This window comes from Vanellus vanellus (assembly GCF_965231255.1).
Source record: "Vanellus vanellus genome assembly, chromosome: 1".
In the NCBI taxonomy this organism is placed as follows: domain Eukaryota; kingdom Metazoa; phylum Chordata; class Aves; order Charadriiformes; family Charadriidae; genus Vanellus; species Vanellus vanellus.
In genome coordinates, this window is record NC_138905.1 from 30,237,924 (window position 1) to 30,253,214 (window position 15,291).

The window sequence follows — 15,291 nt, forward strand, 5'->3', positions numbered from 1 at the left end:
AGTATGATTCTGGAGTTAAAGTTCCTGTAAATCCAATGTGCCTGTCTGTGCCTTCTCAAAGCTCACTCTGGAGAAGAATGGGGGGAAAAAAATCCCCGAAAACAGCTCACTACCATGGTACTTGCTCAAGGGAAACTGAACCTCAAGCACTTCTCTGAAAGTCCCTGCACAGTGGTGCCAATGTCTTAAGAAAACCCTTTCTCTGCAGTTGTTTTGGAGCTTACGTTAATGAAAGGGCAGATAAACAGGCATCATATCAAACCCAGTATTGAGAGTGGGTCAACAGCAGATGCTCGGACAAGAATAAATGAGAAGTGCTGCTGGAGTATCACTGTATGGTTGCTTACCATTCTGACTTTCAGTGATTTCATGGTCTAGGAGCTTCTAAGTTAGAAATTGCATCTTCAGATATGAAGTTTGTTATGGATTATTTTGTTTTTGCCCAGCTACATGAACTTTAGGTGTAATTATATACTTTGTGAAGAATATTTTGGTTTGCTTTGAAGCTGTCTTTTTATGGTTTTCCTGAATGCCTCCTACTCTTGAAACAACCAGTTGTTGTTCCATATTTACCTTTCCTCTGTCACTCATGTTCTTATGGAGGTCTGTCCTCTCCTGCTTTCATCTGCCTTTTTCTTGACTCTGTTTAAGTGTTCCTCATACAGAAGCTGTGCTCTGTCTGTCCCATGTTGACGTTTTCTGTATCTCTAGACCTGCTGTATCGGTAGATGAAAACAAACCAGAAGTGCGCACAAAATTGACTTGATATAGGATGTGTGACAGAATTACTTTGTGATGAATGTTTCACTTCTGTTCTGCATGTCTCTCTCAATAGTCTGTATCATTCCATTTTATTTTCTTGTCAGCTCAGAGCCAAGAAGCTGTTACTGTTATAGGCAGCTCTGTTGTAACCCAAAGTTCATGTCTCAGAGTGCTGGTAGTCAGCTCTGTGTCTGTTGCTATAAATCTAAATCTAGGCTCCCTTATCTGTGGACCTTTTTGCCCCTCCTCTGACTTTCAGAGAGAAGTGCAAATCTGCCTTGTTCGGAAAGAAATAAGAAGAACTTCTATGAGAGCAAGATTCAGTGTTAGGAGGCATTGCTACTTTGCTGTAAGAAAGGACTGGCTCGTTAAGAACATCTGGTCTTTGCATATTTCTTCTCCCCATCTGTCTTATTTCTTAAGTTTTAAGGAAAAGCGATATTTGGAAATAGAATAATTGCTTAAGAATAGACCAAATGAAGTAATGGACTAAAGGAAGAACGGTATTAAACTTGGGATTTTGTATTTGTGATGTTTTCCCTCGGTAGGTGTTCACACATTTACTTTTTTCCTTTCTAATTAGCCGTGTATTCTTCAAACAAAACTCTAGCAACTGCATGTCATTTGAGCATTTTACAGTTGTCTGGAGCATGCAGTAAGATTCAGAGTATTGGGGCAGAGAAACTATGAAACTTTATCTAAATTGCACCAGAATGAATTTGCTTTGACAATACACTTTGAACTTGGCTAGTGCTGTCTGGCTTGCTGCTGTGTACATTCTGTACTTTGTTGACACAAGAAATAAAGATTTGAAGAGTTGTGCTTATTTTGCCCCCTTTGCTGGTAGGACACTGTCTATACCCTTTCTTGCTCTCTTTTGTCAGTAGAGCATGTTCTGTCCTGCATTATAGTTTTTACATAAGGCTTTTCTCCTGAAAGCTCTGGAAAAGAGACACGCAGGTTTTAGGAGAAACCCCGGGAGGAGGGGGGCTGCTTGCAACTTGGGTATCTCTCTGCTCTAGTAGTCAGTTGGCGACTATGCTAGTGCCTTTTCTTACAAAGCATATCTCTCTGAACTTGGGTCATTTGGGAAATAATGAAGGATACCTCTCAAATAAAATACAGTATTTTTTTTTGTCCAGTCTAATAACTTTCTCATATATGCTTGTTGAATAGCAAGCAGAATACATGATTTCTTGCATAGTTTAGTTTTAAGGAAATAAGGAAGCTATATCCACTCCCTTGCATCTCAACTGCCATCTTGCACAAAGGAGTATAAACACCTAATTTTAAACATGACTCATTTTGATGATGGTACAAGTGTGCTAGATGATTATTTTTGAAGAGAAAATTGCCATGACATCCCCAAACCAAACTTAAATAGGGAGTAACCTGGATGCTTGGTTTAAAACTTCTAAATATACAAGTATCTATACTTGTCCATCATATCCAGTCTTGCTGTAATTGGAGGACAGGTGAGGTGAGGGGTTGTTACAGCTTTGCACACGAGGAATTAAAAAAAAGTTTCCTCTGGAAGAAATCTGTTAGTTATTTCCTGCTAATTAAAACAAAGCACATCAAAGAAATTGCCAAAAGTGGGTTAGCAACAGAAATCTCTTACTGAAATGAGCGCAGGTCGTACTGTAGGGTAGTTTCAGGCTTTAGCAGACATCAGTAGTTAGCTTATGCTTGATACACTTTTAAAATATTTCTTTGTAATATGAACGTGCTACAAAAACTGTTTGTGGAACCATGTTGTGAAAAGGTGTTGGTTGTCCGAGTCAAAGCTTAAAGTATAGCTCTGCTCTTGAAAGCTTGTTGTTAGCTGTATCAGCTTGTGGGTGCAAAATCAGTAGATAACTTTTATTCTACAGATTTATATATATTTATACTGGATGTGTGCACACATTTGTGATTAAGAAACACAAAAGGAATTAGTGAAGATCATACCAGTGAGCGTGTATTTTTCTTTCTTAGGGCAGAAATGTCTTTTTAGTAAGATATACCAAGGGTTTGCGTGCTTTAGAAAACCGCAATAGGAATTGTGGCTAGCCATGACAAGCATTTATCTTGTTTTTGTTTAGCAGTGCATTATGTAAAGCTGGGAGAAGAGGATACTTAGCAGAAGAAGAGGGAAAATCATCATGTTTAATTATTTTGCAGTGCCAGAATTTAACCTGTAAGACTTCTTTATGGCAAGGTGAAGAGCATGGAACTAAATCTGTCCTTGGAGATCAGCAGAGAAGTTCACCCTGACTGTAGTCGGTTTGATTTTTTTTTCAGTACTTTCAGTACTTTCTCCTAGAAGCTAATTCATTGAGACTGGCTAGATTAGGCAGACATCAATGAAGGCTTGAAGTCCTTTTCCAGTGTATCCAAAGAAATTGATATTCTGGCTTAAATTTTCTGACATTTTTGCATGTAATATCATCTGTAGTATTTGCCAAGAAGTTGAGTGCTACCGGGAAACCTTGCATTCTTTCATTTCTAATGTTAATGCTCGTGGACAGAAATCTGAAAGCAAAATTTCCCAGGGACTTGAATTTCACAGGACAAAACTGAACAAAATACTGAGAATATTGCTAGTTTATCAAGTACCCAATAGTCCCTTCCTTCTCCAAGACCTGGAATATTGTGTTTGACTAGGGAAAGGGGACCTTGTTTTTGTTACATGCAAGTAAAGTAATCTCTTGGTGTGTTATGTAACTTCTTTTAATTGGAAGATGGGGATTTTGCCATGGAGATAAAGAGGCACTTTGTATCTAATGTGCAATTTTTTGTTGTTTTGTTTAGTGGGAGACTTTGATAAGATCTGGCGTGAGCACTGTGAGGATGAGGAAACTCTGTGTGAATATGCTGTGGCAATGAAAAACCTTGCAGATAATCACTGGGCAAAAACTTGTGAAGGGGAAGGCCGAATTGAATGGTGTTGCAGGTAAATCTTAATGTATTTGAAAGAAGCAATTGCACACTTCTACTTGCAGTTCTTTATAATGCAAGGCTTAAGCGTGTTTTGCTTTTTTTGTCTTTTTTAAGATTTGTTCTATAACATGTTAATGATTTATTGCTTCTTAAAACAAGTACCTTCTTACTGTTCTAATTTACTAAGAAAGTATAGCTTATGAAGTGTTTTGTTATAAAGGTGGCCCTTTTTAAAAGTATCTTCAACAAACAACTTTTTTTCCTTGAGTACTGAAGCTGTTGCAAGTAAACGTATGAAATAATTTTCTCTACATTTGTCTGAACCTAAACCGAACAAATACAGTGAGTGTAGCTCAAGTTTAATTTCCAGGGCTTTGGTTTGATTTGTGCATATAATAGTGCTTGATTTCTAATTACAAATCTCTGCTGCTTAATTTTCAAGTCTTAATCTTGACTTTAACCTCTGTGAAACTTATTTTAAATGGATTTTAAATTCCTGTGTCATAAACATCTAATAGTAAAGCCATGAAGTGAGTTCAGCTAAACTATTTCAGTCCTTGAGGAAAATAAACTCCTAAAAGAGGGGAAATATTGGTCACTCAGGATTCCTGCATGCAGTTGGCATCCAGGGCATACTGTGGAATCTGTACAGCAGAATAAAACTGTATAAAAACTGTATAAAAGACTGAATAAAATACTGTTGAAATCTAACCAGGAGGAGGATTTATCAATGGTCTGCCCTTTGGGAATGGCTTTAGACAGGTGAAAAGTAACATCGTGTGCCAGTGTGTAGGTCCTGCAGGTGAGTGTTGCAGTGTGATGAGCAAAACAGCAAAGAAAAGCTGGCACAGTATCACTAAATTTAAATTCATTACATGGGTCCTTTGAGCTCATAAAGCAACAAAAAAAGGGGGGGGAACAACTGTGGAACAGTTGATCTAGAGTGTATTTTGGTGCTAACTTGAGCCGTTCTGTGGCTTCTGGAAATGGAGCAAGTAGTAACAAGCTGGTTTCCTTTTTCCCTACGACAGGCTCTTAAATATTTGTAAATCATTCCTTTATGTATCAATCTTTTATGCTTTAGCTTAACCCCCACCCCCACACTCCCCGCCAATAAAGTTCAGTGTTTCTCTATAGATCCTTTTCTGGACATGCGTTCCGTATCCTTATCCCCGTTACAAGAGGGATGGATCAGTTGGAAAGAGCTATGCTCAGAAATGGACACACCATTTCCCTGGCCTTGTCAGGGATAAATAAAATTAAGAAATATTACTGAGGTTGTAGTAAACTCTTGTTATGCTGCTGACCTTGTTTGGGTTTTCTGTGGTGTTTGTTTTTTTTTTATTGGTGCAGGCATTGATTTATGCTCACTTGTGATCCCCGACTGCCTCTTTCTTTTTTACAGGCTTTCTCAGTTGCTAATTGTTTTCTTGTATTCGTGCTATTCATTACCTGTATAAAAATGCTGATATTTGTCCTTCTCTTTACTAAATTACTCTCTTGAATCATATTGAATTTTAATACAGTGATTTCTTGCAGTATCCCTGCCCCACCTTGGCATAGTTTGCAGATCAGTTAAGAGGAGCACTGACTGTTCCCAATGTTCAGGTTATCTGTAAAAAATACTAATTGTACTGGACCAAGGACAGACTCCCAAAGAACATTGCTCGATATTTTCTTACAATTTGCTTGTCAAATAATATATGAAGCTTTTTTCAGCAGAGCTGTGTGCACTTACTTTGAAGTAACTTCAGCTAAACAGTATTCCCTTAGCTTGTGGCAAGCTTGTCTGTTACCCTGTAGGACAGGGTTATGTTTCTTGTGGACAGTTGATGGTCTGTGTATTGAAGTTGTTTGGCTTTGTGTCTCGCTTGTTTTCTGTTTGTAGTTCTTACAAGACTTAGAAAATAAACATTTAAATAAGTGTTCAGCTTGGGCCTTGCAGCATGAACTCATATTAAGAAGAGAATTCACCTAGTGAGAGACACTAATGTTCTGTCTCAGTCTAAAGTTCCAATTAAAGCAGGTCAGGAGTTTTACATCAGTAGAAAAAGAGGGGTACTTTTCACTTTTGTGTGTCTCGGATTAAACCGAGGCCTGGATGGCTAGATACCAGAACATATCAGATTGAGTTTGTGTTCTGCTATTTTTTGTTCCTTCTCAAAGGGCCAGGAGGTGTGCCAGACAGATGGCAGGTCCCATTGCTGCTGCTACTCCTTGTGTCTGGGTGCATAATTGCATGCAAGAGAACTTGACTTGCATGAGACTTCACTGAAAGCTTTTGCTCAATGCTTTAACTGTGTCACCATGACAGCAGGAAGGTAGCCGATGTATAAGATGAAGTTTAATTTGGGAGTGGAATGCTGAAAATACTTTGAAACCATGGGTGCATCCCTGCTGAAGAAAGGATAGTCTAGGCTTTTTTGGTTTTTTTTTTTGAAGAAATATCTTTTTCAAGATCTGAAACTGGGAAGTGTTTTTCTCTCCTAGTTAAAAAACAAAGTTGTGTGTATTTTTTTTTTCCATCTTTCCTTCATTTTTCTTGACTTCTTTTGTAAACTTGATAAAATAAATCAGAGGATGCAGAATAACCACTAGAGAAGCCATGTGTATCTGTCAGGATAGAGAATAAAATTTTCTTGTGGGGTTGAAAAGCCTTTCTAGCTATTTAGTTGAAGCCACTGGAAAAATGCTTATTCTGACATTAATTCTTAAACCAGATGACATAAAACTTATTATTATTTTACTACTTCATTATTTGTTGATTTAAACAAGTACATATCCAGACTTTAGAAGTTGTGAAAGATGGGAAGCAGTACACGATAGACTGTGCTGATGACCATATGCTGCATTGTATAGGGCCAGTTTCATTTATTGTTTCAGTGCAACATTAGACAACTGTTAGCTTGAGGGGGGGGTGGGCAGGGAGGGAAGAGGGATTAAAACTTTGTCCCTTCTAGATGCAGGTTAATGGTCCCCTGAGTGGTGCTGTAAAAACGCCTGCAACACTCAGCTGTCCTTCCCTTACATTCTTTTTATACCTTTAGAAAACTGAATACAGTAGCAAATGGCATTTGGAAACTAACATTTCTGTTTCTCTTTCTTTTCATTTATATTACAACACAAAACTTAAACCAGAATGGGGTAAGGTGATGTTTACCCTGTTCTAACTCTTGATTTTTGCTGGCATAAGTAGGCTGGTGAACCTTTGTATGGGCAATGAATGCCAGCCTGTTCTGGTTCTAGTTAAAACAAGCTAGACCAGCAGGTTTGCTTCTTTCTGCTGCTTTTGCATCAGTGTTAAGACTCGTGTTGACTTGGCAATTTTTTTAAATAACAAAACCCAAAATCTGCACTTCTAACTAAAAATGGCTGTCATGACAAAGCACTGTTTAGACCTGCACCTTTTTAAAAAGTCTTTTGACTTTCATGAGCAAACTGAAGAAATAAGGACTTGATGAAGTTACTGTCAGGTGAGCACAGAACTGTGTGGAGAAACTCGCAGAGAATAGATGTTAGAAGCTTATGTTAAAAATGTGATTTACGGAGGACGACTCTGTCACTGCCTCCATTACTAATCAATATTTTCATTAGCAATCTGCTAGAATAAAGTATATTAAATTTGCAAATGAGATCAAACAGAAAAGAATTGTCACTTTGAAAGCAGGATTAAAATTAACAGTGTTGTTAACTATACCAAATATTATCAACTATACAAATACAGGCCAGGGAGTAATTGGTTGTGTCAGTCTTTTAGAAAAGCATTTGGATTCTGTAGCAGGCCACAAGCTGAATATGAAACAGTCATGGGATGCTTTTGCAATAAAGGCAAATAACATACTGGAGTGTGTTAATTAGATTGTTCACAAGATACATAAAGTACTCCTCTGACTTTGTTTAGCATTGCTCTTAGCCAAAACATCATTTTGGCCACTGCACTTAAAAAATAACAAGCAGCAGCTCAAGTCCAAGAAAGTCAAAGAAATTATCAAAATTCTTCTGTTTTTTTTTTTCCACAAAAGCCTTGTGGTTTTTTTTCTAGAAACTGGCTGAAACTCTCTAGTCAAAAGAAAAGAAGGTGAAGTGATCTCTTACAGGATCTTTGAGAATAACAGGTCTCTGATAGAACTGGAAAGCTGATCCTGTTTGGGTCTGGAAGATTGAATGAATGAATGTTTGAAGTCCTTTCAACACTGTTATGCAGCTTTTCTTGATGAATGCAGTTAGTCAAGCAATTCACTTTCAGGAGAATGGAATTAAGAGGGAGGTGGCATAAACAGGAGGAGGGAAACGATTTAAAATAGAAAAAAGACTTAATGGTCATTGTTCATGTTTGTATGACAGTCTTCATTTTTGCTCTTAAATAATACTTTGTTCTGGCAAAACTATATCTGTTTGTTGAACACTAGAGCTAATTACAACAGTGATCATATGATAACTGTTGGCTATTTTCAAGTTCTTGGAATCCTCTGGTAATGAATATTGCTTCCAGAGGTTGACTTGGGGTGGAGGGGTGAATACACCACCAGAGAAACATCTGATTACAAACCTAATTGTGTTTCTCAAAAGGAAAATGTCTCAAAGCCCTAGAACTGAGACCAAGTACGAAAAATGTGTTGTATACAAGTTTCTCAACTTGAAGTTTAACAGAATGTAATTGTGATAATAAAAAACCTATAATAATTTAGATTGAGAAACCTAGTGTATTTCCTTCACCTAAAGCTGGCTGATCCTGACAATAGCAGAATATTTTCCAGTCCAGAGGAAACTTTTCTGCTTTTTCTAGGTATGATTAATGTATACAAGGGAAATAGAGAATTCTCCCTTCCTTGATTTTCTTTGGAGGTTGGGAGGTGGGTGGGTTAATCCTGTAGAAGAGTTTACACTTTTTTTTTTTTCAGGCCAGCAGTTCTGTCAGTTGACATTAATAAACTTATTCCTCAATGTGTGGGAGGAAGGGAGAAATGTTTTACAGACAGAAACCATGATGAGAAGGCCAGACTCCTGCAGCTCTGAAGGGAAATATGTTATTTCTCTGTACCCTCGCTGAACTTCATCTTCAATATTAGGTTTTGGTTATTAAATACTGTAAGGAACATAACTCAGGCTCACCTTTTCCTCATTATAAAGCAGAATGAAAGAGATGGACTGTGTCAGTTCTTAACCTGTAAAACTGGCTGCTTGAAACCCTTAAGCATTGATAAGGGCTATCAGAAACTGCTTTTTGGCATGATAAATGCTGACCACATCAGCTTTAATTTAGTTGTTTATTATTACTTGATGAGGAGAACTACCTATGGATTCTTTCGTGGGTTTTAAATTCCATAAGGTATCTCTTTGGCAATTCTCTCCCCTCCCCCCCCCTTTTTTTTATAATTATATATGCTATTGAAACCCTGGGATTTGGTCACTGTACTCGAAAACAAAGCTTCTTTTTCATTGCTGGAGTGTATTAACAAATGACTATGTATTTATATTGGCTTTTACTGAAACTTGCTATACATGTCCAGCCTAAATGACAGAACAGGGGTGTCAACTTGAACAGGTTGTTTACCATTTCAGATCTCAAGTATGGAAAACAAGTTTCACTGAGGAAATACCGATATTTATTCATTTAACGCAAAGACATGAACTGGACACTTCACCTGTCTCTCTGCCAGCAAACTTAAACAGTTTAGACCCAAAAAGTTTATTTCACTGTTTGTGTAAACTGTAGCAAGTGTTAGCTCAGGTAGCATTTACATTGCACAATTCTTCACAAACAAGTACGTTAATTGTAGAGCTATTATTGTATCATCAAAGCCTGAAAGCTTGAATGTCAGTTCAAAATGGAGCTGTGTCAGTTCTCAGAATTATAAAATCATGGAATCGCGTAATTTTCAGAGTTGGAAGGGACCTCTAGAGATCATCTAGTCCGACTCCCCTGCGAAAGCAGGATTGCATAGAGCACATTACTCGGGACTGCATCCAGGCGCGTCTTGAAAATCTCCAGAGAAGGGGACTCCACAACCTCCCTGGGCAGCCTGTGCCACTGCTCTGTCACCCTCACCGTAAAGAAGTTTTTCCATGTATTTGAACGGAACTTCCTGTGTTCTAACTTGTGCCCATTGCCCCTCGTCCTGTCACTGGGAACCATTGACAAGATCCTGGCTCCATCCTCCTTCAACCCACCCTTTAGATACTTGTATGCCATAATAAGGTCTCCCCTCAGCCTTCTCTTCTCCAGGCTCAAGAGTCCCAGCTCTCTCAGCCTTTCCTCATAAGGGAGATGCTCCAATCCCTTAATCATCTTAGTTGCCCTTCGCTGGACTCGCTCCAGCACCCTGTCGCTCTTGAACTGGGGAGCCCAGAACTGGACACAGTATTCCAGTTGTGGCCTCACCAGTGCCGAGGGGGAGAATGACCTCCTTTGACCTACTGGCCACACTCTTCCCTATGAAGCCCAGGATTCCATTGGCCTTTTTGGCAACAAGGGCACATTGCTGGCTCATGGATAATTTACTGTCTACGATAAAAATAGATTCCTGTCTACAGTAAAAATAGATTCCTTAATTTTACTTCTCTTTCTAGATAATTCAGGGATGTTCTGTTCATTACTTGAGACAATTGTTAAATGTAGTCTTATATAGCTGCATACTCAAAACCACAGTGTGATCAATGATGGCTTGTAATGGCTGTGAAGTTAAACGTGTGGCTACGTCAGCAAGTTACCATGGGGTAAACTGATTGCATTACCTCTGTTTAACTACTGTGCAGTGACTGCCCACGTGCTCCTGCCCACAGGAGGTGTGGGGAGTACCTAAACAGCTCCTCTGAGGCCACGGAAGCCAAAAGGGCAATATGTAGTAATCCTGCCAGAATTATTGTAACTTCAGAAGGGCGTAAAATGGAGGTAACCCCCAGTGGTTATGAAGTACACTGTTTCCTGGGGTTTTGTGTTTGGATGGATGGATGGATGGTTTTGGTTTGTTTTTTGTTTGGTTTTGGGGATGTTGGTTTTGGGTTATTTTTGCTTTCCTGTGGTTCTGCACAGACTGGGATCTGAATTTGAAGAATTTAACTCAGTCTTGGTCCTTCCTGTGGCTCTGGCCCCTCCGTCCACCAGCAAAAACACAGGAGTAGAATATGCCTTGCCTCATGGTTGACTTTGATAGTGTCTTTAGTGTAGACAAGGAAGGTCAGCTGAGAAGAAAAGAGAATTATGAGAACTCAGTTGACATGATAGATTTGTGCTGAGAATGAGGAAGAAATGGCTGCTCAGTGACAAGGGGAGCTTATACGACACTTTACAAGTAGGTGGTTCTCCCATACAACAGTTCATTAATCAGAGCAACATACCAGCTTCTAGTGAGTTAAAAGGTTGATAACATCAGTAGTTCAGGAGAAAAAAAAATACTACATTCTCCCAAGGTAGTGAACTTTTTGATGTGTTCTGACTTACATGTCAACGTGAATGGCAGCGCAACACTATTTAAACTGCCGTTGATTCTGGATGTCTTAAGAGAGATAATGAGAAAAAAAAGCTTACAATAAAAATAGAGACTGGAAGATGCTAACAGAGTAGTAAGGTAGCTGATAAACTGTGAAGAGAAAACAATATTTTTTTCTTAGTTTCTCTTCTTTGACTGACTAAATAGTTCTAAATTGATCATATGCTTATAAACAAATAATACACTAGAGTGTAAAATACACTTTTATTATCATACCAGCAATAATTCAAGTATTTTTCTAGGGTTCTCTTTAGTTTACTGATGTTTTTAATCTCTTGCCTGCTAAGTTAAATCTACTTTAACTTTGTTAATTTCAGAGTTGTCTTTCCACATGTGCAAGCTGTAATGGATGGAGTTGGTATGGTTTCACAGTGCATATATCTAGGAGTATTGCAGTCTGGACTGCTATTCATGCTTCTGCATGTGATCTTGCTCCATATTGTTAATATGTGGATTTTATTTATTTATTCCACCTAGCTTCTCTTTGGTCTGAAAATAGCTTTGGTTACTGAGGAATTGTAATTATAAACTTGTTGATTGTAAATATAATGTTTACTGAGTTTCTTTCTTATATAGCTGTGTTTTCTGCTCTAAGGTTACTGTCTGCGTTTAGACTTATTATATGAAGTGCAAGAACGCCTACGGCCTACCTGAGCAAGTAAAACTTGCTTGTGCTTTGAGTTTCTTAGACAGGTCAGTTTTGATCTGGAGGTCCTGTAAGCATGTCAGCACAGAAATGTGTCCAGGATAACTCCCCCCCCCCCCCCCCCCCCCCATGGCAAGAATTAGTAACCTGGACGTAATGTGCTACTGTAATTATACCTTTATTGACTCAAGGTGGTCATTTCCTACCATCTTGAAGTAACACAACTTCTACCTGTACCTGTTTGATTGTGTATGTTTCTCTTTAAGAAACTCCAACCAATTACTTTTTTTTTTTTTTTTTCTCCTTCACATCTTATATGGTGGAGAGGCTGGATATATTTGTTGCCTATAATATCACCAGCCCTCAGATAAAGCCTGTGTGTTCCAAGTCCTTGTCTCTATTTGTGATTTAAATGCAGCATTATACCAACATGTCCTTTCCTGAATCTGTGATGTGAAATACTATGTTATCTTGATCCTGCTTTGTATAAGGTGTTATTAAACTACACTTGAATTTATGTTTTCTGAAATCTTTCCTTCAAAACTCTGCAGCTTTGTTCAAGAAAAATTGAGTGAATTTCAAGAAAGCACCATAAAAATGGGTTGTTATGAAAATATCATACAAACAAGTACTATTTCTGTTAAACTTTCTATGCTAATACTTGGCTGGTACATCTAATTAAAAATACTGCTTTGTTCAGGGTGAGTCAGGCTTTTTAATTTCACAGCAACAAATTGTTTCCAATTCTAGTTCTGTTTTGTGGACAGAATTCAGCTATTCTTGAACATAATGCTTGCTTCGCATACACTAATGCTGACTACTGGTTAAGTATGCAGGTGCAATTTAACTTTTTTGATAACATTCTTTCCTTTAAACTGGTTAACGTTTCTGTTCAAGTATGACCAGATTATTTTGTTCTGGTTCCTATGAGCAAATTAAGTATGGGGAAAAAATTGGAAGCTAAAATAAATCTTCCACAATAATACAGCTACTGCACATATCTTTTATTTAAAAACAAAAAACATCCCAGGCAAACTCAATTAAAATTAAAAACTGGTGTATGTAAGTTAGCCCATAAGCTTGGATTATGTTTCTTTTCCCCAACATTATATGCCTTACAAGGCAAAGTTATTTCAAAAGCATCTGCATTTATGGGTAGCTAGTTTGTAACTCTTTGCACCTTAGCAGAGAACTGTGGTGCTCGGGTGACAGCTGAAGTAAGTCTACACTCTGGTGATGTTCTGACAAGGCTTCTGCTATCTTGCTCTAAAAGTCTATCCAGATAAAACTATTTTGAGTTTGTTTACTCAGCTGTGATTTACAGCCTAATTTCTGGAAATAAAACAGCAATCGACTTCAAGTGTGTCTTTGGGTGTATTGCATCTTTCCTAAAGCAGATTTACCAAAGCTGCAGTAAAACCCAGATTTGTTTAAAAGCTGACCACTTTTATCTCTTAAACCTCGATCTTGCATCTTATCTATAGTAATGACCAAAAAAAAGCACCCTGTTTTTGTGGGGAATTTTTCGTTTTGTCTTTTCAGTGTATGCCGAGAATATTTTCAGAACGGTGGAAAAAGAAAAGCACTTGAGAAAGATGAAAAAAGAGCACTTCTTGATTCTAAGACCACTCCAGCTTTAAATGTTCCCCAGGCACCCAAGATTGAAGATCCCTTGCCAAACTTTGGCTTGACAAATCATGAAGCTATAACAGAAGAGTAAGTTTTACTTGTTTTCCAGACTTTTTCCCACCCTCCCTCTGTGTGGTAAGACTTACCTGGATGTTTTTTTCCCCATAACATATTAAACCAGTCTGATGTATTTTTAATAGTTAAGAAAGGGCATTTTCATGTGAACATATATGTGTTTCAAGAAATATTTGTTGTATATTTTGGTGGGTGCCATAAAAAATTGCTTGAGAATGCTCTTAACACTTAAATGAAGATGACTAGTCAATTTCACTTTTGTATGTCATTGGTGTGCAATGCAATTTATATTAAACCTGGAGGTGAAATAAGGGAGACGTTAATTAAGTTAGAATCTAATGGCTGTTCAGCATTGTTGAAAACTCAATTGCTTATGTAAGTACCTAGTGTCAAATGTAAATATCAGAGTACTTAAAACTTTCTTTTCATAAATAATTGCAGAGAAACTCTTCATTCCAATTATACACTTCAAAAGTAATTTTGAATTATAACCCTTAATTTTACATGTGCTAGCGTTCTGATGACTGGCTCTGCAGAAGTTGTAGTATCCTTGAGGTATTTTCCTAACAACAGTTTTAATTTTGGTTTTGACCTTCACTCAAGTAAGAATTTTATTTTTGGCATTCAGGAGTAGCTCTATTATTTCAGTTACAGTTCTTTTTTTCCTAAATAACATGGGTCATTTTTGTGGCTATTACATGTATGATGGAAAGAATTTAATATTTTGCAAGTACAATGGAATAATGCATAAGCATATTATCATTAAATGTTACACTTATGACTTTTTTCATATTCTTTATAGACCAATTCTTACAACTGTCTGCAGTAGTGTTTATTCTGTGAAGAGATTTTTCTCATTATTGCAACATGTGTTCTGTGATTAGCGTTTACTGTAAGTTAGATATAGTATTAGTTAGGAAAGGAATGAGCGTACTACTACTGTTACTAGCAGATGTGTCTGTCCTTATAAGCTGGTATCTTTTTTTGCTTTTTTTTGCTTTCTCATGCTTGTAAAGTAACTTGCAAAAGGCATAAAGATCTCAAACGCCTGTGTAGTTGAATAGTTATATGCAAAATGAAAACATTTTCCCTGTTGTTCTCCTCCTATGACAAGACAAAACAGATTCTTCCAAATTTAAGGTAGTAGCTTCTTATAAGCTGACTTCCCCCACAGATTCCTCTTTTTAGTGCTTGTTTTGCTAAGTCAGCCTCAAACGGAATACCCGTTTTTAATGAGAACTGCCAGGCACTTTTGCACAAAGGGCTGATGAGATACTGCTACCTTATAACATCTCAATAATGCTGGCATTTGTTAACACATAATTTTAGCGTTACTCTAAATAGCAGTGTGTTGGTACTTGTTTGTTTAAATCAATAGGTTTGATGATCATACACTACTTCAAGTTGATTTGTCTTCCAGTGGGAGGCCTTGTCACGACAAAGTATTAGTGCTCCCTTTGTGTGTGCTCTGTCTTTGTACTTGGTACAGTTTATAATGGCTGTTGCGGAGCTAACTTCACATGAGTTTCTTCTTGCTGCCAGTAGTCTGTAGCCTTACTTTCTGTTCTGAGTAGTGTGTATAGAAAGTAGTTAATACAGAAGTTTTTATTAAATAATTTTAAAAGTATTTGTTAACATAGTGATGATGATTTTTATCTTCATTGTCAAAACTTTACAAATACGTACATCCACATACCTGGCAAAGGCAAGATTCATACTATTTACCTGAGTAAGCAACAAATGATAGTAAGGATTTTAGTAGCCATA

General features: G+C 37.6%; 1 protein-coding gene across 1 annotated transcript in view; it reads left to right on the plus strand.

Moving 5' to 3' along the window:
- The window catches only part of SAMTOR (S-adenosylmethionine sensor upstream of mTORC1), a gene marked incomplete at its 5' end in the record, with an annotated part of 37,921 nt that overhangs the window by 9,368 nt on the left and 13,262 nt on the right, over positions 1 to 15,291 (plus strand). The window contains 2 exons of the mRNA XM_082482686.1: positions 3,556 to 3,697; positions 13,363 to 13,536. Of these exons, the coding sequence (XP_082338812.1) occupies positions 3,556 to 3,697; positions 13,363 to 13,536 (316 nt within the window). The remainder of the gene's footprint in view (positions 1 to 3,555; positions 3,698 to 13,362; positions 13,537 to 15,291) is intronic.